Here is a 27,410-nt window from a genome sequence, read left to right on the forward strand (position 1 = left end):
TGTAAAAGTACTGATTTTTAGCCAGCCTGCTAAAGTAGACACCCTATCCAGAAATCGGGGATCTTCTCATAAATCGCTTAGATACTTTTCATATTCAGGTCTCAACTTGGTCAGCTATGAATTACCTCTTGAATTGTATATTTGAATCTTCAATTCATCAACATAATAGAGGGAATTTTATTGACCAGTTAATGCAAACACCAGGAACGTTTTTGGAATGAAAAATGTCAATGTGCGCCACTTTACCTACTCGTTTCTCCTGTTCCTTTTATTTTCCTTCTCCTTTTTGTTCATCTCTTGGCATTGATTTTCTTCAAATTCTCATTTAGATCTCATATACTCATTAAAAGAGAGTAGAAAGTTATTCTAGTCTATTAAAATTTTGCTCTGATCCTATTCCTGCAGGAGTAATACAGAACTTTTTCACCGCTTACAAAGCTAAAATAATGCTTTACACCTAAAGAAGTTAATTCCTCCTTATTGAATGAAATAAATCTCTCAGTGAAGCATCAAGACCTGAGCTCCTTGAAAAAATTACAGATTTTTTTCCAATCCGACCGACGTAACTTAAGCTCACTTTTTACGTAACATAGTTAACATATCCATTGCTTTGAAGAAGTCAGTCCAGTGGAAATTCTAGCCGAGTAGGCCGCCACTATTTTTGCATTAGTGTGATACGATTGATAATGTGCTCAGATCGCGGAACTCCCCTGCTCTATTTTTAGATGAGCATTAAAACGATTTTCAAATGTATGACTTGACAATCTCGACTGGATAGACGGATAGTTTACAAGCTAAAGAGGAATGCCGAGCGAGGTCATGATAGATCTCTCGAATAATTATAATAATTACGTAACTGTAGAAACAAAGAGAGCTCAGCAATATTTAAGGGAGGGAAGAGGGAAAAAAGATAAAGAATCTCAACTTAGGATGCTTTAACCTACGAAAAGGTGTTGAAAATGCAAAATCCTTAAAAATGGATGTCCGTTGATGTAAACTGATATTCTTGCAGTTTTATCGGGGTGAAATTTTTTTTATGCATAGGTACACACGATTGAAGCTTTTACAAGTACAAAGAATTTGTAATCCAACCAACTGTCTCTTTGCAAAAATGGAAAAACATTTTTTTTTTTTTTTTTTAAAAGAAGCGAAAAACATAATTGTAGGTACCTCTGAATTCAATTCAACTGTTTTTCTCATAAAAAGCTTTTTAATTCGAGGTAATGACCCCACTCGTGTGATTGTTGTCTTATTGCAGATGATCCGTAGAAATATTAGTTGATTTTTCCAAATAGAACGAAAAACTGTTGAAGAAATCAAACTTTTTCTTGTTTTCTCAGAACTTTACTGTCAGCGGTTACAACCTTATTCAATTAGGCCTTTCGAATCTCCAGAAGTTGCAGTATTATTCAAAGTTTAACGAATGGCACACGGAGAAAAAAGCTTCATGTGTGGGGCTCGAAGTTAAGGTCATATGGATCTCTGAAGTTTTCGGATCGCGCATCCGAAAACTTGAGGTCCACCTGCCGAAGTTCGGGTCAAACTCTGAAGTACTGCGGTTTTTACCGAGGGGTTCGGTTCACACATCTGAAGTACTTCGGTATCTGTTGAAGTATTTCAGGTGTTTGACCTGGACTTCGGCCGGTGGACCACAAGTTTTTGGATGTGCGATCCGAAAACTTCAGAGCCATCCATCCGACTTCAAGTTCTGTTCCCGCACACGAAGTTTTTTTCTCTGTTCAGGTGTATTCGCCAGTAAAAGAAACTTTCGGAATCCGGAAAAACCAGGAAAGTCAGCGAGAAGTCATGGGAGTGGAAAACGAAAGAATTAAAGAAATTCTGATAATGTAGACAGTACCGGGTACCCATGGGTGATTTTGGCCACGTTAAGCAGGAATGAACTAAGCCGCATCAGCTATTGCCAAATTTAACTGGGCAATTTAGTTCTTTACATGAAATCGGTTGTGCGGATTTGTGTGCAAATTTCAGTGAATTGTCTGCATAATACGAAGCATTCTTTAAAAGTTTCAAAGGAATCCGGTCTCTTGTAAAATATTAATTTGCCCATTTATTTGGCAATAGCTGATGTGCAGTGCTCGAAACTCACAGGCGCCAACGCGACTAATGCGCCCAAAAAATCGGTCATGGCGCTTAAAAAATGAAGGCTCTGCGCCATCGTGGCCCCTAAAAATCCCAAGTCTCCCCCCCCCCCCCCCCCAATTCTAATTTTTCTGTTTGGTGATTTTTGGAGCTTTTCTCCTGCTCAAGTTACAGCTACTATTTCTGCACCTACAACATCTCGAGTCTAACTTTTCACTAAACGCGCCGTGATATGCACCCAAAAAGTCAATTCGGCCCCTAAAAAATCTTCAATGGCCCCTCAAAGTTGAGCTTGATGGGCCACATGGCTCCTGAAACTCAAAGGTGAGTTTCGAACACTGCTGACATGGCTTGGTTTCCTTTCTGCTTAACGCGGTGCATTTATGACGCGACGTGACGTTCAGCTCTGAACCCGTCGCGCGTCGGCGCAAGGGCCAACCGTTCGGTGTAGAGTACCTATATTGAGAGAGTATGGCCACTGGGTCCCATGGAGAGGCTTAGGACCCAAAAATGGCGGTGCTTTGTTTTGGTTTTTGAGGATGGGAGGGGGGTCATTGCCAACTTTTGACGGTTATCACCAACCGCACTTGCTGCCAACCTTACTACATCCAAGATCATTTTTCTCAAAAATTGCACACGATTAGCCTTAAAAATATGTAAAAAAGTCGCAATAGTGCATTTGGGTAAAGTTCTCGTTACGATAAGCAAAGACAACTACATAATGAATCATTTTGCATTACATTAACTTTATGGCGTCCGCCATTTTTGGGTCCTAAGGGTTCCATTTAGCCTAAGATGGCTGAGCCAATCAGAGGTGGTAACTCCAGTGGCCATACTCTCTCAATATAGGTACTCTCGTTCGGTGGATGAGTTCTCGGAGTGCGGTAATCGTTGCGTGTGAAGGAGGGCGACGAAGACGGAGGCAGAGGTGGAGCAGCGTGTCTGTGTCTTCTCGGTGCGTTTAATCTCTACGGCTGCGGGTCCTTGCGTTACGGCATCGCATCTCATCGGCGCTGCGCCTGCGCCTCATGTCAATTCGAGCATGACACCCACGATTGCACACGCCGCGCCGCAGACGCTGCTCCGGCCGGCGCTGGCTGTGTGTCAGTAGGTGGGCGTGGGTGATGAGTCTCTCAATGGGAGCGATAACGAGAGCGACCAGCCGGCGCTAGAATTCCGCATGAGTTCCATGCTCCATGCAGATACCGCATGCGCCGCGCCGCAGAGTCCGTCCAGACTCGCCAGAGGCTCACGTAGGGAGAGAACGCACGGGAAAAAATCTCCATTCTACCAACTTTAACAGGGTGCTAAGTCCGGGAATTCCGGGAAGTCTGGAAATTGTACCGATTTTTTGAGGGGGGTCCGGAAGTACTGAAAAAGTGCGGAAATTCCTCAAAAGGTCCGGAATTTTTTTCATTTTTTTTGTCAATTTTGTCTCAGTTTGAGCGAAAAATTCAAATCTTTGAAATTTTCGGACTTTCGTCAAATGGAGGTACTGAAAAAGTACTGAATTTTTCTATTGAGGGGGTACTGAATTTTTTGGGAATGTACTGAAAAAGTATTGTAAAATTACTGATTTTTGGCCCGTCTGTTTTAGTAGACACAGCGAATCTAGCAATTTGGCAACACAGGATTTCCTCCATTTAAACCTATGTTAAATAATCGACTCTGTTTAGAGCACCAGACCCCTCTAAAAATCGATAGTTCTCCAGGAGTTTAAAAGGAGAATAAACGATGTTGTCAATTTTCTAGATCCGTCAATGCTAGGAACCGAACAGTTCTTTAAGTGCTTTTTGGTCAGAGGACTGATCCTTCAGTCGAGAGTGCCGATCGTGTCAATCGAGAGAACCGACTGATGAACCGAAGTCTCACGATCAGCTCATCAATGCGAAAAAAATTGATTTATATTCGTACAGAACTGCAGCAAAAAGACGGGCACCCAGTGACATTACAGCAGATCTCTCTGAAGATTGTGGTATCTGCGCGCAGATTTTGGAAACCACCTTGGTTAACGCATAACCAAAGAGAAAAGAAAAAAATAGAACTGCAGGGTTGCCACGCTCGGGCAATACCGAAAAAACCGGGACATGACAGGAAATAAAAACAGGGTTGTCACAGTCAATGAAAACCGGTAAATGTTAGGGCATTTTAAAAAGTCAGGGAAAATGACGAAAATCGCGGAAATGTGTGGAAAATTTGAATGAAGGAGATTTTTTATTTTATCTTCTTTAATGAAGTTGATTCCGTTGATTTTATCGTACTATTTATTTTCTATCTCAAGATTTTTCTTCGCTACAGTTAGTTGAACAGTTTTTGGAAGTCTAATATAATATTGTTGCTTTCTAGAATGAGTTTGAGATTTTGAACAAGAGATTTCGCCTGGAAACTATTTTCAATTATGCCTTCCTAACCATCCGTCAGATCTTCAACTGTCAGGGAATTTCACCAAAATGTGTCAGGGAAATCAGGAAAATGTCAGGGAATTTCATTTACCAAATTCTGTGGCAACCGTGTTAAAAGTCAGTGGAAATCTTGAAACGTCAAGGAAAAATTATTAAGTCATCGTCACTACACATCAACATAGCAAAATTTCCACTCGTAAATTTATCATTACTTGTATTTACTCGTACACTCGTATTTTTACCAGAAGCCTGTGGGGTGTATTCAATTGACTGATTTTCTCTCCGATTGTCGGCAAAACTCAGCAAAATTTTGGACAAACGTTGCATAATCATATTCTTGTAAACAAATGTAGTCCACGTGTGTAACGACGATTTGTAAAAGAAACCTAGGAAAGTCGAGGAACTCCAGTTTTAAATTTTTATGGCCGCAAGGTACAACACTGTGCATAAAATAATTAAAAGTCGGGGATTCAAAGAGTTTGAAACGGTGTTTGATGTCAACATAAACGTCTCATTCATATTAAATATGACACTATTAATTGAGTAATGAGCACCTCGACTCGGACTCGACCGAAAAATGCCGTCTCATCCATAACGATCGAGACGGGTGTTACGTATCCATGCACCGATTTGAGGAGCCGAGTTCTGGACTGCTAAGACCTTGCTTATGCCTTCGCTAATTAGTTGGGCTCATACGTAACAGGCGTATTTATAGAGAGCGAGTCTGCAAACCACCCCCCCCCCTCCCCCAACCCCCGACCCCACGGTCTCCAGCGTGGGCGCCCGCTCCTGCCAGCGCGAGTGTTTGTCGAGAGCGGAACACAGGGTCCCGGCAGGACCCGCGCGTGCCGCAAAAAACACGGAAAAATGAAATTGCTGATTTTGTAGCAATTTTGTAACAATTTTGTAGTTATAAATAGTGTCCGACTTGTTCCAATGTAGATTTTACATTAAATAAATGCAAATTTAACCTCCCCAGTTGTAAAATGCACATTTTTGAAGCATGTTGGACATATTTTTGAACAATAACTTAATTGGTAAATCAGCAATCCATTTTTTTCCGTCAAGATGGCCGAAACGAACGGATATCGCCAAGGCGGCAAAATTTCATGAAAAATAAGTTCTTGAAATTTCACGTGAAATATTTCATGACATTCCAGGAAATGGAAGATACCGATTTTAAAATACCGGTTCCTTTTCATGTTTCGCAAAATGTAAAAATTGTAACTTTTTTCTATATTCGTGTGTTTGAAAGGGGGTTGCATAATCTAGCCCCTAATATTTATTAGGGGCTAATATGAAATATTTCACAGCCTCGTGGAATTTCACGAAATATTTCACTGAAATGTCCTATCTTTCATTTCTTTCTTACGTTTCATACCACCCTGAATATTGACTTACGAGAGGGTGTTCGGCTCTAGAAAAAATGCACGGAAACTCCTGGTAGGCACAATGGCGATTTTGCCTGTTGGCAGCACTGCTTTGCCTCCACTTAAATCCAATAAAAATATCGATCTCCGGTGAGACAAGGTGCCTTACCACGAATCGATGATTTTACAAACATTTTGGTTTTTGTTAGGTGCATTCTTGAACTCTTCGGTTTTTTTCCCATATTGATCAAGAGAGGAACGGAATTCGGCTTCTTGAAACGTGAATGATAGATCCACACTGCCGTGCTAAAGAAAAACGCCGTATAAGCCTTCAGGCGTCGCAAATTTTCCTTCGATAGGTAAATCACGAATTTTCAGGAAAATTTGTGAATATTCCTCTTCCAATTTTTTTAGAGAGTTTCGTTTGGAATTTTATCTAAAGTGTCGGAAAATTTCAAGGAAAAATATTGATAACTTTTCTCAAAAATCAATAATTTTCAGAGGAAATTTGGCAACATTCGAATGCTCATAAGTACAGCGTTTTTCCTTGGCGCGGAAGCACAGGAACGCGAATGTCTCGTATAAAGAGCGTCAAACATGCATAAAATGAGATTGAAAAACTAGACTTCAAGCCTTTTCAGAAGTAACTGTTTCAATCAATGTACCGGATACCTCAGATGTCAACAGTCTCGCGAAATTAAGATAATATGGACGTATTTCTATCAATCGGAACTATGTGCATTAAGACATGAGCCCTGAGACCCATAGAACACACGCATAACAGGGCTCACGTCATAATACACATAGTTCCGTTTGATAGAAATACGTCCATATTATGATCGGGCCGGTTGTCATCGTGGTCTTGGTGTTCTATCCTAACCTGCGGGCCGATTATTGAAACTGGTGGACAAAGCGATAGACAAAGAACACATAGGGATTATGGAGCGATCCTATTGGTTGACATGGTGGTTCTCATAGACTAAGAAAGAAAATGATCGACTAACTGTCGGGTCTTTAGTAGGTTGCCGTTAGTTAGTCCATTACCTACCTCCTATGTCCATTGCACCACCTGCTTCCCAATAGGATCCCTCCAAATCCCTTTTGTCGTCTTTGTCTATAGCTTTAACTATAGTTTCAATAATCGGCCCGCTGATCCAGAATGAAACTACATTGCGCGTGTACCTATTCAGCCGTGCTGAGGCAGAACGCCGCTGCCGCATTAACCTCCTTTAGTTGCATATTTCCTTTGATCAAATACGAATTTTCCGGAAAATTTGTGAACGTCTTCCGTCCAATTTTTTAGAGAATTTTCCTCGTAATGAGATCTAAATTATCCGAAAATTTCAGGAGAAAATATTCATAACTCTCCTAAAAATACATGTTTTACACGCGGAAATTTGGCAACTCTCGAATGTTCATACGGCGTTTTTCCTTAGCACTGCGGTATTCGTACACGGCTCTCTCCTGAGCACACGATGTTTCGGAAATGGAGGGACTTTCCCTTGTTTGCGTTGCGCAAGCGCGAGGAAAGGGCCCTCGACCCTGAGGCCCTCACGCGAGGCGAGGCCCAGGTGCGCCAACGTCATTAGTGACGTCATTAATGGGTCTATGGTCTCTGTTGCAGGCGTCGACGATCGACGGGCGACGCAAAGGAGCCTGCCTCTTCTGCCAGGAGTACTTCATGGACCTCTTCCTTCTGGCCGAGCTCAAAACAATCAGTCTCAAAGTAACCACAGTCGACATGCAGAAACCCCCGCCAGATTTCAGGTGAGTAAATTAGCCATTTTAAGGTGGGCATGGAATTTTAAGACCGGAATGGCTAATGATTGCCAAAGTTAGGCCTTTGCAAGCATGCATTTTCTTATTCAGGGTACGCCAGATTCTGCGATTCAAATTACCAGTGTATACGCACTTTTGCATTGTGCAATAGTGGTTTTTCCCCTTAAACAACGAAAACTTTCTAAGTTATTTACACTAAAAGCAAGCATGATTACAGACATGTTCACCAAAAATAAGCGCGCTGATGGTATTTCTCACTAAAAATGCACTTTAAATGTTTTTATTAATGACTATTTTTATTAATAAACATCGATAGCCAAAGTGCAAAACATCCATTGCGATGTTTCAAAATTTCCGCTCCTATTTTATTCCTTTAAAGAGAATCAAGCCAACTTTACAGTTTGAAATTACCACAGAATATTCTCCTGACAGAGAGTGAAAATCGAGAAAATTTGCAAGAAATTACATTGAGCAGCTTTTCAAAGAGAAAATGAAAAACGTAAGACCCTGCAATGTCGCACACGGAGATCCGTGGTTTCGCTCTTTGGCCATCGATATGCAAATAAGAGGAAAAGATTAGTTGGATTTTATGCAGTGCTTTAATTTTGTATCGAAGTAAATGACAAACGGTCCATGTAGAGTGTACCTGTGTAAAAAACTTTAAAATCACAACTTGAAAAACGCTGCGCGAGTTTGAATGATCGCTCTAAAGACTGCAGTCGGCGTGGCTCGCATGTCAGCGCCTACAAGACTGCATGAATACTTCACGCATTGCGCGCACTCCGCGGTGCGCGCTGTCAGCGCCTGCAAGGCTGCGTGGATACTTCACGCATTGCGCGTACGCCACCGTGCGCACTTCAATCGTCACGTTTTCCCGTTTCCCATGAGTAAACAACACGCAACAGCTAAACCGTTTCTTTAACGTTGCCTCTGAGCGCCTCATGGCGTTCGGTGGCCTAAATTCATAACTCTATTGATTTCGGTATTCTGCGGATTCCTATGTAAATAGACTAATTTTGTCACAGCAAAGAACTACTGAAACTTTTTGCCTCCCTGAATTTAAAAATCTAAATTTTTGTTTACACACCCATCTTCCAAACTCTTTGTAAAGACGTTAGTAGCCTAGGATGCTGAATGTTTATAAATTAAATAACTAACTGACTATATGTAGGATCTTTGCATCTGAATTTTCAAATCTATTTGCAGTCTTCTCTAAGGCCTGGATACACGCTCAAACCGTCAATTTCCGACCAAAATGATGACAAAAATGGCAATCGAGAGTTATCTAGATTGATGGGTAAAATTAATCAAAACAGCGTGTTGATTTAAATAAGCATGAAATAAGCACAGTTGTGTGGAAATCAGATGACGGATGAGACCCACAGATCCTTCACCATCCAATTTTTGCTAGCCGCAAAAAATTGATGGTAGATGGTACGCACCAGTCACCATTTGATCGGAAATTTATGGAAATTTGAGCGTGCATCCAGGCCTTACTGCCATGCGGAGGAAGAACCATGCAGTGCTGCCATTTCCTGGAATTAATTCCAAAATTCGGAACTTTTCCCGGAATTTTCAGCTATTTTCGGAATTTCCTCGAAATTTGCAGTTTTTCACCAGTTCGACCATTTTTTTACATCAAAACTTCGGGACTTTTTTTTTTTTTTTTTAAATCAAATTTGATGATCTTCGGAACTTAATCCGGGCGTATTTCGGAATTTTTCCCTGGAATTTTTGAAAAAATCGGATTTTTTCTCGGAACCTCGGCAAGTCGGAATATGTTTCCGGAAATCAGAATTATTTCGGAATCTTTTGATAAAATAAAATGGCAGAAATGGGGAGAACACCGTATGAGCCTTCAGACGTTGCCAAATGTTCTTCGACAAATCGTGAATCTTCGGGAAAATTTGTAAATGTTTTTCATTCAATTTTTTTTAGAGAATTTTACTCGTAATTTGGTCTAAATAGTCTGAACACCTAGAGAAAAATAATGCATAACTTTCCTCAAAAATTATAACATCCTCTGAGAGAAAATATGGCAACTTTCGAACACTCATACGGCGTTTTTTCCTAGCATGGTAGTCTAGAGGTATCCTCGGAGCCTTCAGCAACGCTTCTTAAGGGCTACTAGTTCTTGAAAAGTCATTGGAACCCTGGGAAATTCGGGGAATTTTGTCGAACCCTGAAAATTTAAGGCATGCTCTTAAGGAGCCTTGAAATTCTTGCTTCGTCCGAAAAATGTATTTATTTTACACTGAACTGTTTCGCTTTTTCTCTCGACAAAAATAAGGAAAGGCATACTATGGAACCTTGGCATTTTTCCTTTCAGCCAATACATTGCATTTTTCAACCTCTGAAGGCTTCACCTGAAAAATTTTTCGTGGAAAAAATTTTTATCATAAATTATACCTCCCCCTCCCCCAATAAAAACCCTTGAAAGTTCAATGATCTTTTTGTTGCAAAGCCCCGAAAAGTCAGGGAAATTCAATTAAACATGTCACCGTGTATCAGCCTAGATGGGCACTGATTGACACTCCGTCAGAGTTACTCACCATAATTTTGACAAAGACTGACATCAGTTTTATTCGCACTAGCCTCATTTTTCTTTACACCGATTCAAGTGTAATGTTGAATTAACCCACGTGACAGATTTGTTCCGAAGACAATAGACTACGAGACGGGGTAAGCACCAGGTGACATGCTCTGCTTATCAAAATTATAATGCAGAACACATTAAACGTACTAAAAATACCGAAAATCAGCACACTAAAGGGAGATTAGCGTTCATTCTTTAGACTAGAGTTAGATCATATAAACTGTCCTCACGTGGGGAAAAAACCCGAACTCAACTTAAAATTTGATCGTCGAAAACTAACTTTATCATCCGGCTACCAATTCGACTTATACTTCATAACTTTTTTTCCTTCCTCTGATGCATTGAAACTTTATACTGAACGCTTGGCGGACCCCCCCCCCCCCCCCCCCTTAAGATTTCAAAAATTGTGGAAAATGTTGAATACAGGTATAGCTGAATATTTGAGGCAGCATTAACGATAGTGTGACAATCAAAAACTTCGAAGAAAAGAGGATGATATATTTTGGATTTTTTGTGTTTTTTCTAATAAGGTGGGTTACATAATGCTGGCTCTGTCCCCTCTCACACCTGTAACCGCGTAACGCAGGTTCATACCCCCTGCTCCTAGAGCGTTACTTAATTTATGAACGCTCCCTAAGGAAAAATTACTCCATTGTACAGTACTGGTGAAATAATTCGAGTGTCCAATTTGATTCTGAATTTAGTAGATTTTTTAGCAACACCAGTATTAATAATTGATTTTAGGATTCAGCCAAGGTATGTCGGATTTGAATTCGATGCACATGCAACACCTTGGCTGAATCCAAAAACCCATTGATTTGATTCTACTTGCGCTGATTTATCACAAGTTGTCCTTTTGTCTTATAGATTTTTATATCTCACAAAATGCTACTATTCTTTGCTGAGGTGGAAAACTTGTAAGGCAAGTGCGTTTCGGAATAGCAATTAGTTGATGACATTGCTGACAGGAGGCGGTGAGATAGCGTAAACGAGTGACGTCAGTGCGTTGTGCACAGCCGAGCGGGAGGTACAGTTGCTCGGAGCCGGATTGATTTATGAAAACTCTGCAACCTGTTGGAGTGTTACTAACTAACAATAGAGCATATTTTATGCGAATTGGCGCGCGGAGCCTTGGGAATATTCTCTCGGAAAACGCGCATGCTGGACCTTGAGAGTGAGTTGAAAATGACCAGCTTCTACCAACCCGACAGGCAACGTCAAGGATTCTCGCACTTTTTACCCGATCCCTGAAATCCACAGCCGTTGAAAAAAACGTGAAAAATACCGAAAATTCTGAAAATATCGTCGCTTTACTGATGGCGCAAGGGCGTATCTCGATTTCTGGACGAGTCCCAGAAAGCATAAATTCTTACGTAAAACAGGGCTCACGTAAATATTGAGATACGCCCTCACGTTAGCGGAAAGACGGTATGTGACCGTTCGCGGGAAGAAGGACCTCATTTTTGTGGTGACACAATTTTCAATCGAGCTGTTTTTGTCGAGGCGAGACGAAGATTCGGATTTTGGGATTTCGATCGAAAATATACTCTGCAGTGTACTACAAAACACGTTACACGAGACTTATTTCGTATTTTGCGCCAACAGCGGGCGCAAAGTAGCATTAAAATTCGGTAATTTCGCAACCAAAACATGGCTAATTAATTTCGATTGATTTTTCTTCATAACCACAGTTCTTTAACCGCCAAGTTCAAACCTCTATCATTTCGGTTTCGTCTGATTTTTGGATTTTTTGGACTTTTCTGTCGCAAAATGTTCGCAGAACTTTCCCCGTGTCCTGATGTTATTCTTTTGCTTTTGAATTTTGGTAGACCAGGGTCCCTTTTCCCGCGAACAGTCACATATTTGCAATTAGAAAGATGAAAATAATCATACCTCTGCTTCTAATTCAGGTACTTCCATAAGCCAATGAATTATCTTACTTGAAGATTGACTAATCTCATCGAATTTTTGTGTTCTCAGGACCAACTTCGAAGCAACCCATCCTCCAATCCTAATCGACAACGGCTTAGCGGTCCTGGAAAACGAAAAAATCGAACGACACATCATGAAGAATGTTCCTGGCGGTCACAATCTATTCGTTCAAGACAAACAAGTTGCCACCCTCATTGAAAACCTCTACAGTGTGAGGAATACTTCTTCTGCCTTTGAGATTCACCCCGAAGTCTGATCGTGATTGAACTAATATTCAATTCATCTTTTTGATACTGTCAAAAATCTGAGAGAGTGTAGGGTCCAAAAATCTTGGGAAATGTTAGTGTGGAAAAAGATGATATTCCTCACACATGCGTCTAACAAATTATTTTCTATTCAGAACATTACGGAGGAAATTGAAACGAATTTTTCCAAGATTTCTGTACAAAAAATGGATCGTAATTGAATTCAGGCATCAAATGCGTAACCTATTTCTCAGACTTGTACTTTTTTATCTCTTAAGATGAATCCAGTCCTCGAACTTCGCGATTTGGCCACCACGTCACGCTGCTCAAAATGGCCGTATATATTTGCCAAAATAATAAAAACCGTAATACTTACTCAAGATTAGGGATCCAGGGGATATAGCAACACACTCGAGGCACACTCAGTTAAAAAATCTTCTCAAAATTCCCAAAAATAAAATCGTAACTACGGCGGAAAGTAATGCCCATTGCGGCAATGGGAGAGAGAGAGACACAGAACATGAAGGATTTCGCAGCGCGCTCGGCCGCCGCCGCCGACAATGAGCTGACAGTTTCAGCCGTGCTTTCTCTGCGCTTGTAATTCTAGTTGCCAATATTTTTGGCTCAAAAAATGAAGCAAAAAATAATCTTTATTTTGTAGATCTGCTTTTTGTAATTTGAACAATATTATTTCTGTACTCGTCAAAGAAAAGTGAAATTCTCAGTGGTGACTGGTGGCACTATCTCTAATCTTGAATTATCCCTGATGGAACCCTGGATTCACCTTAATATTTCAATTTTATTGCTCTGTCCTAATGATTCTGTCGACTCATGTGCAGAGATTGTAGTCTTCACATACGAGGGTCATCCCGAAAGTCTTGCGCGTTTTGCTCTCATTTGGAAACTATTAAAGATAGGGCAAATCGATTAGATATGCATACAAGGCATACTTTCAGCTTTAATTGGACCGCGTTAAGCAGAAAGGAACCAAGCCACATCAGCTATTGCCAAATTTAACCAGACGATTTAATTTTTTCCATGAAAACAGTTGTGCGGATTTTCGTGCAAATTTCAGTGAATTTTCTGCACAGTACAAAGCAAATTCCCTGAAATTTTCAAAGGAATCCGCACAAACCTTCTTTTGTAAAAAATTAAATTGCCTTGTTAAATTTGGCAATAGCTGATGTGGCTTGGTTCCTTTCTGTTAAACTCGGTCCAATTCAAGCTCAAGTTTTTAAAAATCGGATGAACAGGACTCTCAAGAGGTCATTTCTCCCGAAGCGCTTTCGAAGTTCGATGCGTTTCCCGCCACTTCCAGGCGCGCGACAATCCAGCATTTTTGGAACTCTTCTGGGATGTATTTGTTTTAATTCAACCATTCATGAACGATTTGATGCGCGACAGATCGAGAAATTACAGGAAAATATTCGAGCATTTTACCAGGTGTCATTCGACGATCTCTGCGGATATAAGTGTCTACTCATTGCACCAAGTCACTATCGATCACCATTGGCCTGCCATCTCGGGCCTCATCGTGCACTTCAGCGGGCCGATTATTGAGATTGATAGACAAAGCTATAGACAAAGAAGACATAGGGGGTATAAAGCAATCCTATTGGTTGAAATGGGTGGTTCTCATAGACTAAGGGGGAAAATGATAGACTAACTGTCGGGTCTCTCGTGGGATGCCGTTAGTTAGTCTATTACCTACCTCCTTTGTCCGTTGCAACCACCCGCTTCTACCAATAGGATCCAAATCCTTTTTGTCTTCTTCGTCTATTGCTTTGTCTATCAATTTCAATAATCAGCCCGCTGTTCTTCCTTCGCGAAACGATAGGCTCAACCTCCGGACATGTCCATCGTTCGTCGCGCTTTCCCCATGAACTGCTTGAAGTCTGCGAATAATGTCACATGGCCTAACACCTTCTAAAGTCAAAAACCGTCCGGTGTATGTAGCTGAAAGTAGAGTTTCCCCTTTGAAACGTACTGAAACCATGGATGGTATCTGATGCTCCCAATATGTATATCTCTCGTTTTTTTATAATTTTGTATCGTTTTTCAGGAACAAATGTCTCTTCAAACTTCAAAATAATCCGAAGCAAAAGAATGACTTACAATTTTTTCTACACTCATAATTACCTTTTCCTAATATTATGTAAGTACAGGGTTGCCACAGCCACGGAATACCGGGAAATGTCAGGGAACTTTAAAAAGTCAAGGAAAACCTGGAATTGTCGGGGAAAATGACGAAAATGTCGAGGTAAAATTGTCAAGTCGCCTTAATCAGCTTTCTTGACTGGGTTTGACTTTCAAACAATAGATTTTGCGTGAAAACTATTTGAAATTATGTCTTTTCAACCATCTGGCATATCCTTAATTGGCAGAAAATTTATCAATATGTGACAGGGAAATCAGGGAAATGTCAGGGAATTTAATTTTCTTTATTCTGTGGAAATCCTGAAGTAAATTTCTTAAATTCTGATGTACTTTTTTTTCATGTGCAGAGACTAAAGCTGATGTTACTGAAGAAAGATGATAGCTCCACGAACGCCTTACTATCCCACTTGCGCAAAATCGATGAACACCTAGGCAAAACTGGAACAAGGTTTTTGACCGGTGACACCATGTGTTGTTTTGATTGCGAACTGATGCCTCGCTTACAGCATATTAGAGTTGCAGGTAACTGAATCTATTTTTCGTAAATGCTCGCTTTTACTCTGCAAGAAGTCCATCACGTAAGTTTTGCTTGGAACCCGAGATGATTTAAACAGTCCTCTAAAATGAATTCTTGTCGTAATGAGGTTGGAATGCAGTATACAGGAAAACCAGATCTGCCTGTACAAATGTCTGGTTTGAAGTAGTTTCCTATTTGATATCAAATCTTTTTGGAAGCCATCAAAGGAAATCCAACATTGAGGGGAATCTCTTTTTCTCTACGTTGTCTCCTATCTTTTTTTAATGAAAACCAAGTGTCAAGTGTCACGAGTCAAATTCCAGAATTAATATCTTTAAGATAGGCAGATGCATCATCTATCATGTTTAGCACCTTTCTGTCAAGTTAACCTGAATACTCTCAGGTGTTGTTTTTTTACAGCAAAGGCGCAAAAAGAAAGCAAAATAACACATATTTAAAACTATGTACTTTTCAAAGAAGAGCGTCTTAGACGCCATGGTGGCAGTATGCAAGTTGTCAAAATATTTGAAAGCTAAATCTGTTTCATAGGGATCAAAGTCTCACAGCTGCCATGATTCGCTGAAATCAACTCCAAGACTTAGCTCAATGATTTTACTGTGTTCTTACCTTTGATGTACAGTATCTTAAATCACTTGAGAAAGGTCCTTTTTTCAAGTTTTAATAATAAAATCAATTTATATTATTAAATAATAACTTTATAGTCCGAGATTTTCTTTCAACCTCTTTAAAATTAACAAGACATTTCTTAATCAGTTCATCCCTGACTGTTGCAGGCAAATACTTTATGGAATTCGAAATCCCAACCAGTCTAACGTATCTGTGGCGCTATATGCTGCATATGTACCAGTTGGATGCCTTCACACAAAGTTGTCCAGCAGATCAAGATATTATCAATCATTACAAACTTCAACAAGTAAGTATAGTCAAATAGGTCTCCCTTAAATGGTTCGCTCCCTCATCAACGGCAGTACCACCTTAGAGTTAAGGACCGTGCATGGGATACCAAGAAATCTGCGCCGACAAAATTTGGATACAGTAAAAATGTTGCCACATCTGATTGGTGATCAAATATAGCTTTTGTTTCTTTGCAGGCCAGCAAGATAAGGCAGAGGATAAGAATCAAATTTATCCGATTGATAACAGCATGTCCTGCAGCATTAACACAGGCATAGCAACAGCTCCAGATTTCCATTAGGAAACGTAGGAACATCAGGCCAAAAAATTCACTTTTCAGCCCTGCTTTACGGGACTTCAATATACAACAAGTTAAATTTTCTCTTATTCAGGAGGCTGTAAGGAAAATCATGTAAAAAAATACTGAAATGTAGCCAGCATGGAATTTCTTGGTATTAGGTTCATAGTCCATTAAAAAATTAAGTGTACGATAATGTAGATTGTCTGTTACATGTTGTTATTTTTGCATTTTCTGTGGAGTTGCGTGTATGGTGAAACAAGATCATTGACTTGTAAGGTAGGGACCCTTTGCCTAGCTGGGGGAACGCTTGCATCCTTGAACAATTTAATTTTATCAAATGGGAAACAAAGTCTGTTTTGATTTCCCCGTTCAGTAGAATTAGAGATTTGTCATTCCGAAACTCAACCATGCCTAGGCCAGGCAGGGCCCTTGTGAACTGTAGGGTCACCTGGTATGCAGTCCTTAATAGATTCGGCACTAACAATAAGTATCAGCTGAGTGAGTTCTTCGTTACCGCTCAAGCAACTAAAGAGTCTGGGAAGAGAGGAGGATGCAATGAGTTCAAAGCTTCTATTTTCACTCCTTTGCCAGCTACTCTTAACTGAACCCTTCCCACAGTCAATTAATTTTTTTGCAGTTTTTTGGGGACGAATAAAACATTTTATGTAAAATGCAAATAAATTACCCAACTGTTGAAAAAACTTTGAAGTTAAAAAAATGCTCAAATTTCTAGAGAGCTATCCCCATGAATGTCCTGTAGTACAATTCTTAATTTACCCCAAAGTTTTTTATGATATAGACTGATTCAGACCTAAGTCACAAGCAAGATTTGAATTTTCAATTTGTAATGGTTTATAACCATCGGTAGGTTAAAAGAGGATATCTTGGTCTGATGCAATTTTGGATGTATGGTTGATAATTCGTTTCAATTGCGTTAAATTAGATCCAAACACTAACATATCCTCCTTTCATGCTTTTATTTGGAACTTTCCAATGTCCACCCAGAGTTCTAAGTATCATCCTGTGCTTGTGTCCGAGGATTAGTCTATCTCTTGGGATGGAATTATTGATAATTTACTTTGCTCTCTTTTTCAGGGGATGAAAATGAAAAAACATGAAGAGTTGGAAACGCCCACATTCACTACATCAATTCCAATCGATATTTCAGCCTCAGATTAAACACTGTTACCCCATTGAACGTGTGAATCGTTTACGTATTTTGTTTTTTTCTTGAGTTAAAGCTTCTACTTCATGGTGTCCACAGTCTGTACATTTTTTATCATCGTGGAGACTTTTGCATAATTGATTTCTCTCTTGCCTCTTCAGGCGTTCAATAAGAATGTACCTCTTATCTTTGCCATCTGTTAAGTGTGCGTAGTGAAATTTTGCGTTAGCAAAGTTTTTCTTCTGGTAGCTGAAGTTCAGTGTTTCCTCCAAAAGTATTTGTAATATCCCATTTTTTTTGTCTTGTCTTGTGTATTAATGATCAGGTGTCATGTTGAAGCATTTAGGTATGCATTTTACTTTTTTATTCCAATCTTAATTTATTTAGGGGAAGATAATTTATAATTTTAACTTTCTCTGTAGTAGACTGATTTAGTGACTATCATAGTATGATAAGTTGATAGCACCTAAGGGAACCAAAAATGGAGGAAACGTCAAAATTTGATTTCCTATTCCTACTGTATTTTGAGTAAAACTGATGTGTTCTCAGATCTTTTTGTGTCTCTCAATACCTTTGATGGTACTCAAATTTGGTCGGTCGCTAAAGAGTTTCAAAAAGTGTAGATTCGTGAATAAGATTTTGGTGCGTTTACTTCTTATCAAATGGACGTATTTATGCTAAAAATAATTATGTGCATGAGGTTTGCGTGAGATCCTTTTAGCATAAATACTTCCAAATCTGTGGTGTCTCTTTTAATTAGTCGATTGATTTGAAGAGATTTGGTTACAAAAAAGATTGTTTCCTCTTTTCCTTTCAAGAACCAAAGAGACAGTTAAAACCCTTGCAGCTTCCAGTATGAAAAATTGTTCACAATCTTTCTCTTCCACATCAGTAGCTTTAGTCTTCAACCTTTAAAAAAAAATTTGTTCGCACTCCTGATTATTATTTTGTACCTCTTTTCTTCAAGAAAGCCACTATATCACAATGGGTCAGAGGCACACATTTATTTAAAATTGATTTTCATAAAGAATGGAATGAATAAAGGAACGGTTTAACAAACTTTTTTAACCCTAAGTGACCAAGAACTCTGCTTTGAAAGTGCCAAAAATGAGACTCATTTGTAACAATATTTTTAGCCGGCTCAAGTGATGTAGCCAGGCGGGGAAAATAGCACTCACTGATCGTCTGAACTCAACTCCAGACATCGCCTTGCTTTGTCAATTTGACTCTTGCCTGTTCATCGGTCAAATTCTGATTAGTTTCTTCCCTTTAAAATGATATTTTGAACTTTCAATGAGCTTTTCAGTTTTTTCACAAAATTTAAAATGGGGAATTAAAATTTGTAATACAATCCTGTTAAAATTCCTCGCCACTGCCCTATTTTTGATAACAAAGTAAGAATCATCAAGTTATTTTATGAATAACTACGTCTTTAAGTTTTTCATAAAGTTATACACCATAATGTAAGTCTTCGAATGGCTGTAAAATGTCCGGTTCCAAGTTTTACAAATTTTTGGTTTTTCCTCCAATTTTCTTGATTATGTAATAATACCAAACCCCTTCATTGATTTGGATTATAGAATAAAAGCACTAGGTGTAAATAGTCTGTTTAAATTAATATCTTCACAAAATTTACTCTTGGCGGGGCCTAATTTTTTATTTCCCCCTTGAGTTTCAAAGTATTTTAAGTTGAGTTCGAAAGTTCGCAGTAGAAGTCTTCAAGTTCTTTGTATTATTCTGTACAATTTTCTCAACTTTTCGAGGAATAAGTAATCATTGACACTTCTAAATTCATTGTATAACTGAACATCCAGCCCATTGAATGAATGTGTTCGCAAGATAAAAGGAAACATGAATGCATTGAATGTGTTAGAAAGCCCTTAAGGATCCTTCATTGATGTTTTCGGCAAGGATAGGAAACCAAAACAAGCCAAGATCCAAAAAAGAGTGCAAACCATCTAGCTTTTAATCATTTAATTTTCAAATAAATTTGTTGAGTATTTATTTTTGTATGTTGATGCCTAATTTATTTTTATTCGATGAAATAATTTTTAATTTATTCTTACTTTCTGTAGTTAGTTTTCCTAAGAAAAGTTGAACTGTTGTTGATTTCAATGTAACTATGCCTTTTTTGCAACTAAATTTAGTTTCGTAGTCAAACTAGTATTCCAATACACTCTGCCTGTAGTTATGCAGCTGATAAAGTCGTAATGCATCAGTATTTTGAGTGTCCATCTTTTAGTGGATAGGTGTTTTTGTCTGGAGGATTTTTTGGTTCTCTTGAGCTTTTTTGAATTATGCGCCTGGTTATGTCATTCTTTTAATGAAATTTTCAAGCATTATTGGAGCTACCAAACCAAATTTATTTTTGAATACTTTGTAAATCTCTGCAAATGTTTTGGAAACATTTAAGGTCAATATTCTGAGGTAAAAAACTACAAGGTTTTTCATTCTATAATAAACTGAATATTGATGGAAATTTTTTTTTTTTTCCAATTGATTCTGAGATGAAAAGTAAAAGATAAAAATTAAATAGCGTTTTGTGAGCGTTGTAGCAGCAATCTTAATCCACATTTTGCTATTACTTTTTTACTGCACCACTCATGACAAAGTGTTTCAATTTTGTTTGTGGTAGGGAAAAAAAAGCAATGCAAAAAGATACTTCATTTATTCTCAAAAAACAAGTTGAAAACAATTTTGTATAAAATGGTTTTTCATAACTTGGGGTTTTCGGATAGTGGTCATTTTAGCTTGACAGCATTCAATTAAAACCAGGTTATCATCTTGCATAATATTATCTGTAATCTTATTATAGAATCAATTGTAAGCTTATTGCAGATGCAACTGGAAAATTATCACTCTCAGAAAGCTTCCTGTAAAGATATCAAGAGAATCAAGTCTCCTTTTTCTCTTTTCTTTCTTTCCTACCATATTTTTTTTCCTTTTGGTTTTTCATTTGTCTACCCTTGAAAAAAACACAGAAATATAACTGCGTCATAAGATCACCGTGCTTTATGTTTGCCTCAAGCTTTGGTGTGATTTTGTTCAGATTTGCATTTAGTCCGTCCAGGAGCATAGAAGTTATTTGATGTAGTGACTGGGCAACCAAAGAAAGTCATACTATTGTGAATTACTTACATACTATTCATAACTACATCATATACATCATAGCTAATTCTGAGGGTAGTTGTAAATAATTATAAGGCTACACAAACTTTTCTCTGACAATATGCAGCTTAAAAAACCTGTAAATCAATATTATGGACTGATTTTTACGCAGTTCATTGTCGATGAGCAGTCTGTAGAAACTGATGTTGAGCATATAAACTTGTAAACTGAGGTCACCTTTTCTAAGGCTATCAAACATATTCTTGGTAGAAGCTATATTAGTGCCATTGTGAATTTTATAAAATCCATGATTGTGAGATAGTAATATTATTCTTAATTCTGGCTGACTTCTGTGCACCATTTTTCTGTTCAAAAATTTTTCTGAGCTTTTCTATCTTTTCTATGGAAATATTTTGAGCGTTGTGAAATTTCTGAACAAATTTTTTAACTGTAATAGTGGGATCTCTTGATGAAGCCAATAGATTGGATGGGGCTTAAATTCAATATCTTTTGAGGATTTCATAAATTAAAAAGACTTGTAGTTTTTCAATCATAAAATCTTGAACTAGTAGTACCCTTTCAATGATATGTATCAGTATGGTATTCAGTTTTGAACAGAACTTTTCTGCCACCACTAGGGCCCTCCAAAGTCCTCCCTTTGCTTCCTGTAAGTGCCTTAGTAGCGAATTATTCTTTTTAATCTTGTGTTAAGTTAAATCCTGTTATTTAAAGACTTCAGAACAGTAATATGGCAACAGTAAACTCTCAGCTACAAAGTTATGTTTATCCTATTTTCAGATAGCCAAAGAAATGTTATGACCAGATTGTCATAATTTGTACTAAAAGCAACTTATTTTTTCTACGTAATGTTTTGTAGTTTACATTTTTGTGGGATAACTGAACGCGCTGAGTACTTCTCTCTTTCTTGGTACTTAAATTTGATTGATTTGCATTCCTTATTATACCGGTAACTTCATCATGAACATCCCTATTCTCCAGTTTTGAATCGCTTGTAGAGAAAAATTTTAATTTTTGCTTGAATTTTGTTTTATTTTAAGAAAACAATTAACTTTCCTATGCATCTTGTATGATAAAATGATAAATAAATTAAATTTTAAACAAATTACTGCCTTTGATCTATTTCTTAGTCAGTTGACTATATCACAAGGTAAGAATTAAATCACTTTAAGTTTTTTATTTTCATCAAAATTTCACAAAGGAAATGTTGAAAACATGAGATAATTCCAAAATAAACTCATAGGTAAAAAATTGGGGTTAGCATTTTACATTTCAAACATTGAATCAATCAGTATTTATTCTCATTTTAAAAGGTAGTAGGACGTCAAACATCCCAACCAATGAAGTGGCTAAGGTGTTCAGATAAAGGGATCCTCCTTGGTGTATACTCAACTCTGAAAAATTCTTCTATATTTTTGAATATTTTGACAGACTCAGTCTAACACAGAAAAAAGGGAGCCTGAAACTTCAGGCTCTATGAATCTCTTGTGATGTAAGTCAAGTATTAGACTTTTAAGCTATGGTATTAGGTTTCATCGCTATCATTCAAAAAGATTGAAACATAATTCTAAAATTCACAACATTAACCAGAACCTGCCTAACCATACCAGATGTTGCATAATTATTAGTGATTTCCTCTCATTTCATATCTCTTTATAAAAAAATCAGGTAGTCTTTTGACTTCATAACCTAGAGAAAAATCATTAGTTTGGATATGAGGCTGTATGGCTTTTCTGGTAATTTAATCTACAGTCAGTATAAAGCCGGCTGTATAGATTCTTATTGCTAGCCATACGAACGGTCTTTTAAAGTCTTATAGCCGGCTCTAAGAATCAATACGGATGGCCCTGTTAATTTCATAGACAGCGTAAAAAATGCTACATCCGACTACGATTGAATCGCCCAGTTGCTCATATTTAATCTCTCAAAAACAACAGTTATAACAAAGCAAAAGCTACCGACACAACTTAATGAATTCATAATATTTGCGACTGGAAACTTTTCAGATTGCGATTTTGTTAGTTTGAGTGATTGAATATTACCAAAAGAAGAATAAAGTCTCAAGAAAGATGCATAATCTAAGAAGATAAGGGAAAAAGAATAGCCTAGAATAAAGGATGATGTCGACATACCGATGAATTCTAAGTATAGTTCATAGACTCAATCGAAGCCTATGGAGTGACATGAATTTGTGGTTTACAAATGAATAATTATTCGCCCTCTTGGATATGTATTTATCGCCCAAGTGGCGAGATTGAAGACGAATGTGAAGTAGCCGATAGCGGTCAATGTTAAAAGGTAAGTAAACGTATGGTCTATTCGTTCAGCAAAGTTCAAGGAACGAGATCAATTTGTGATTTTCGAATACATAAATAGATTTGTGCTCTGCAGTAAGTATATTTGATGCTTCATCTAAAAATTCAAGGCGAACTTCAGATGGACAAGACCAATAATGCCAGTTGGTGCAATTGATGGCGCTATTCAAGTGGTCGATATCTATATACCAACAGAATCACATATCGACGGTGAAACTGCAGAAATGCGTCAAGCGTCGGTTTGCAGCGTTGCAGACTTCCCGTCATACTTTATTTTTTGCATGGAGAACCACATAACGTCATTTTTTTAAAAAACTTTGGTGATTTTTCTTCCCTGTATGAAGAATATTCTATGAAACTTTCAAGCATTGATGTTGGTTCGGTCTCCTTTCAAAGAGCAAAATACGAGCGGAAATTTTGAGACACCCGCAACTGAGATAAGTAAGCATTTATGCAGTTTCGCCATCAATATTGTTTATTGGTTCAGTCTAAGTTCTCTCTCCTCACTTTTTCCTCTTCTTTTTTCAGCGTGCCAGCGTGATTTTGTTCAGAAAAAAGCCATTAGAATTATTTTTTCGTAATTCGTGTGTAATATATATTGTTTTTAAATTAAAAATATTCTCTTTTTTCCTCTTTTTCTATTTTATTGATTGATTTTTCATTGAGCTCCATTGAATTAATAAATACCCTTTTCTTGTTTAATCAATGAAAATTATTTGATATGCAAGGCTTTTCTATTTCACGCCAATATTGCTTACGTACTGTCTTAGGCTTTTCTATTTCACGCCAATATTGCTCACGTACTGTCTTACATATATTATTAGGGGCCTGAGGCCGCTACGCGGCCGCTAAACACTGAAAGGGAACTGCCCGTAAGAAATCATAGAACAACCACGTTCAAGTTATTTATTATAATTGAATAGCAACTTGAATTGACAATAAAATTTGAAAGAAGATATAACATGCTCTGAAATTTTGGAAATTGAAATTGGAATTTTGAATTTATCATCATTTATTAACAATTTAAATTTATAATCTGGAAAAATTAAATTATTCCGGAAAATAATTTCGGACTTTTAAATGTGAAGTGCCAGTATTGTAATGCCTTGCATTTCAAAAAAGAGGAGGTGAACGTCCATTTTAACAGATGTTGTCATAATGGTCTTCTCAGACTTGCCGAGCCTGGAATCAATGACCAACTTCGCGACCTCTTCTCCAAACCCATTTTCATGAGCAACATTTTAAGGTACAACAGTTGTAGGTATGGCTTTTGCATCTCTGTCTGCTTCCAAAGCTCATATAATTTTGAACCAAGTCTTCTGTTATCGAATACGAAAAATCATGGAGAATTTAAGTTTTATTTTGAGCAGCTTCTCGAAAGAAAAATTAAATTTCTAAGGAAGTCTGCAACGTCGCAACAGGGAAAAACCATCGTCTCTCATTTTGCCCAAAAGTATGTATGTATAAAATTGAAGGCATTATGACTGGCCTCTCTCAACTTATATTCGTATGTAACGATAAACAATGGGACGCGTTTGCTACGGCGCCTTGATACAACTATACAACCTCGACGGATGTCCGTATTGCGTTCAAAAAATTGAAGGCGTTTTGACCTCCTACGCATAATACTTGTTGTTGATTCGATCGACAAACACGTTGGTCGGCGTTGACGGGGACTTGATGCATTTTTTTAAACTTACCGGGATCGGCCGGGAACGCCGGCCGATCCCTATATTTTTCCCGCCGTCGGGGGACCGGGACGGTCGAGCCGGTACCACCCGCGCACGGATCGGCCCGGCGCGGCGGTTCGCGCTGAATTTTGACGCAAAGAAAAGGCTTGTCTCTATTCTTCTCTGCTGCGCTCCTTTGTCGTCGAAAAGAAAAATTATTTTAACAGCGATTTTTTCTTAACCTTCCAACTTTGTTTTTGTAATTTACAGTTGCAACTTAGGTACTTGAACGCAATCAAAATTTCTTCTCTACGCGGCCGCCAACCACTAGAAGAAAACTGCCTTCACGTAAAAAACGTAGAACAAGAATGCTCAAATTATTAAAGAGATGAATGAATTCAAATACAGACGGATGCACCAGAAAAAAGGGTGTTTATCCTCAATTGCAACGTCACACGCCACTTCTCATGTTTTATTTTATTTCAGGTTTTTTCTAAGAATACACGCACATTTTTTGGAGGAATTTCTGGGGATTTTTCGGAATGATCTCAAATAAAATCATCGAACGTCGCAATATTTTCGCTCGTCCTTTTTTCTTCTTATTAAACCCAAATTTGTGTGTGAGTCGAGTTTCTGAATCGTTGAAATAATGATACATATTTTCCCTATAATCAATCGTAAAAACCGGGCAAAGAATCAAAAGCGCCTAACTGATTCCAATCAAAATCAGAGAAAATTTCGACCCGATATTTTCGTTCATTCCACTCCTCAAAGCGGCCGGGGAAAATTACATTTTCACCGGAAAACATACAGGATTGCAAAATGTCTACAATCCTGTGATTCTAGGACTGCAAGCTCGCAGTGTGCACTGTTCGGAAATTGTATACACCGGGGTAGGTTAGGCATCAAAAAAATACGAATTTTCATTGATTTGAGTGCACACTGTGGTATACGCGCAATGCATGAAGTATCCTGCAGCCTTGTAAGGCGCTATACTATCGGTGCGCGCATCGCACCATACGCGCAATGCATGAAGTATCCTACGGTCTTGTAAGGCGCTACATACGCTCTGTGCAATGCGCGCCAGCCCCGCGCCACAGGCCGAACTGTTTGATGTGATTGTTCATACCTGCAGCGACAGGGGTTTTCAACTTATGATCTTAATGTTTTTTTAAAGTTTGTTGGAATTACCATTTCAAATGATACAAAATTACATAAAACCCAACTAATTTTCTTCTCTTCATTTCCACATTTATATAAATAATCGTAAATAAAAGCATGCAAGTGAAGTGACTTTTAATTATAGGCTCCCTCATTGCTCAACAATCCAATGGCGAGATCATTTGAACTACATTTTGCTATTCGGAACTACAATTTCTGACTCATCTGTAAAAACTATTGTGTGTATAAGGAAACTAACAGTACATACGTTGTTCCTAAACGAAGTCAGAAATTGTGGTTCCTAATTGCAAATGAAGTTCATTTAAATGACAAGTTTTTTTTAAAAAAAAAAAAAAAAAAAAAAAAAAAAAAAAAAAAAAACAATTTTTTCAGTCATTTCCGACGACTTTTTCCATTGGCAGACGCGTTTGACAGTCGCACCGAAGACGAGCCGCACTTTGCTCAAAACACGTCTGTCGATGGAAAAAGTCGTCGCATGTGAGTGAAAAAAATGTTTTTTAAAGAACTTTTTATTTACGTGAAAACTTGTGCGGTAATCAGCTCCCTCATTTTATTTTAGAAGTTCATTTAATCTATGAACCCTTATTTCGAAGCGTAGGGTGTGGATTCGACGAAGCGGAGGGTATACATGAATTCGATCGAAAAGTAAAAACGTGAATTGATCGAATCGACTCCGGTTTGTTAATAATTTGTCGGTTGAATTGGTGTCGATCGGTTCACGGCCATCGGTAAGGCGGTAAAGATTTGAAAGTTTATTATTGTAACTTTTCCTGCCAATTTTTCTCTCTGAAATCTACTGTCACTATTGTCATGAGAAGGAAACGGAAAAAATTAAATTGCTGATATAACAATTTTGCATTTAAAAAAAGTGACTGCAATGTTTCAATGTAGATTGTACAATTGAAAAATGCTAAATTAATCACGCCCGTGGTTAAATTAGCTTGCCACTATCTTAAAATGTGCATTTAAAACATTGTAGTCACTTTTTTAACAATTGAATCGTTAAATAAGAAATTCATTTTTTGCAGTGTATATATTATAAACTCATTTCACAATTGTTGCCATAAATGGTATATATATGTGATTTTTAGGAGTTGATTTATTTATAATCTTGAATTATTGAAAATAAAATAAAATACCAAATTTACGAAAAACAACTTTTCTCCTGGGTAAGCACGCAATTAACTTTTGGCGCGTATACGTAGTATTGGCGCGTATACGTAGTATACCGCCTTTGCGATCGTTTCGAACCCTGCTCGATACAATAACCGAGTCCCTTAGTTCCTTACCGAAAAGTGACTACCGCGAACTTTTGAGATTTTCCAAAGCGTGTAAAAAGTTTATTTATCCATCAATAATTATGATTTAAAGTTGTTTCTCATTCTGGGGGTCGCTAGTTTATGTGCAGTGAATACCAAGAGTCTACGTTACTTGGTTTTTTTAAAAAAAGCCTAAGAATGCGACGCGCTGATTTAAAATATGCATATATAAGCAGAATCAAGCGAATTGATTCGAGGATGGCTGAGCAGGTCGGCACTCTCGGAATGAGAATCTAACTCCTCCGTTTTGTTCAAAACGTTGCTTTGACAGATCTGTAACCTCGGTTATACTGTTCAAAAGTTGGTACCCGTGCTCTGA

The 27,410-nt window shown here is 38.0% G+C and overlaps 1 protein-coding gene across 1 annotated transcript in view; it reads left to right on the forward strand.

Annotated features, from left to right (window-relative positions):
* Clic (chloride intracellular channel protein 5) overlaps positions 1–21,710 on the forward strand; it is a 121,772-nt gene extending 100,062 nt beyond the window's left edge. The window contains exons 2-6 of the mRNA XM_019042633.2: positions 7,497–7,639; positions 12,228–12,390; positions 14,929–15,103; positions 15,893–16,032; positions 17,410–21,710. Coding sequence (XP_018898178.1) covers positions 7,497–7,639; positions 12,228–12,390; positions 14,929–15,103; positions 15,893–16,032; positions 17,410–17,493 — 705 coding nt within the window. The 3' untranslated portion in view covers positions 17,494–21,710. The remainder of the gene's footprint in view (positions 1–7,496; positions 7,640–12,227; positions 12,391–14,928; positions 15,104–15,892; positions 16,033–17,409) is intronic.
* The last annotated feature ends 5,700 nt before the right edge of the window (positions 21,711–27,410 follow it).

This window comes from Bemisia tabaci, chromosome 4, assembly GCF_918797505.1.
Source record: "Bemisia tabaci chromosome 4, PGI_BMITA_v3".
NCBI classification, from domain to species: Eukaryota; Metazoa; Arthropoda; class Insecta; order Hemiptera; family Aleyrodidae; genus Bemisia; species Bemisia tabaci.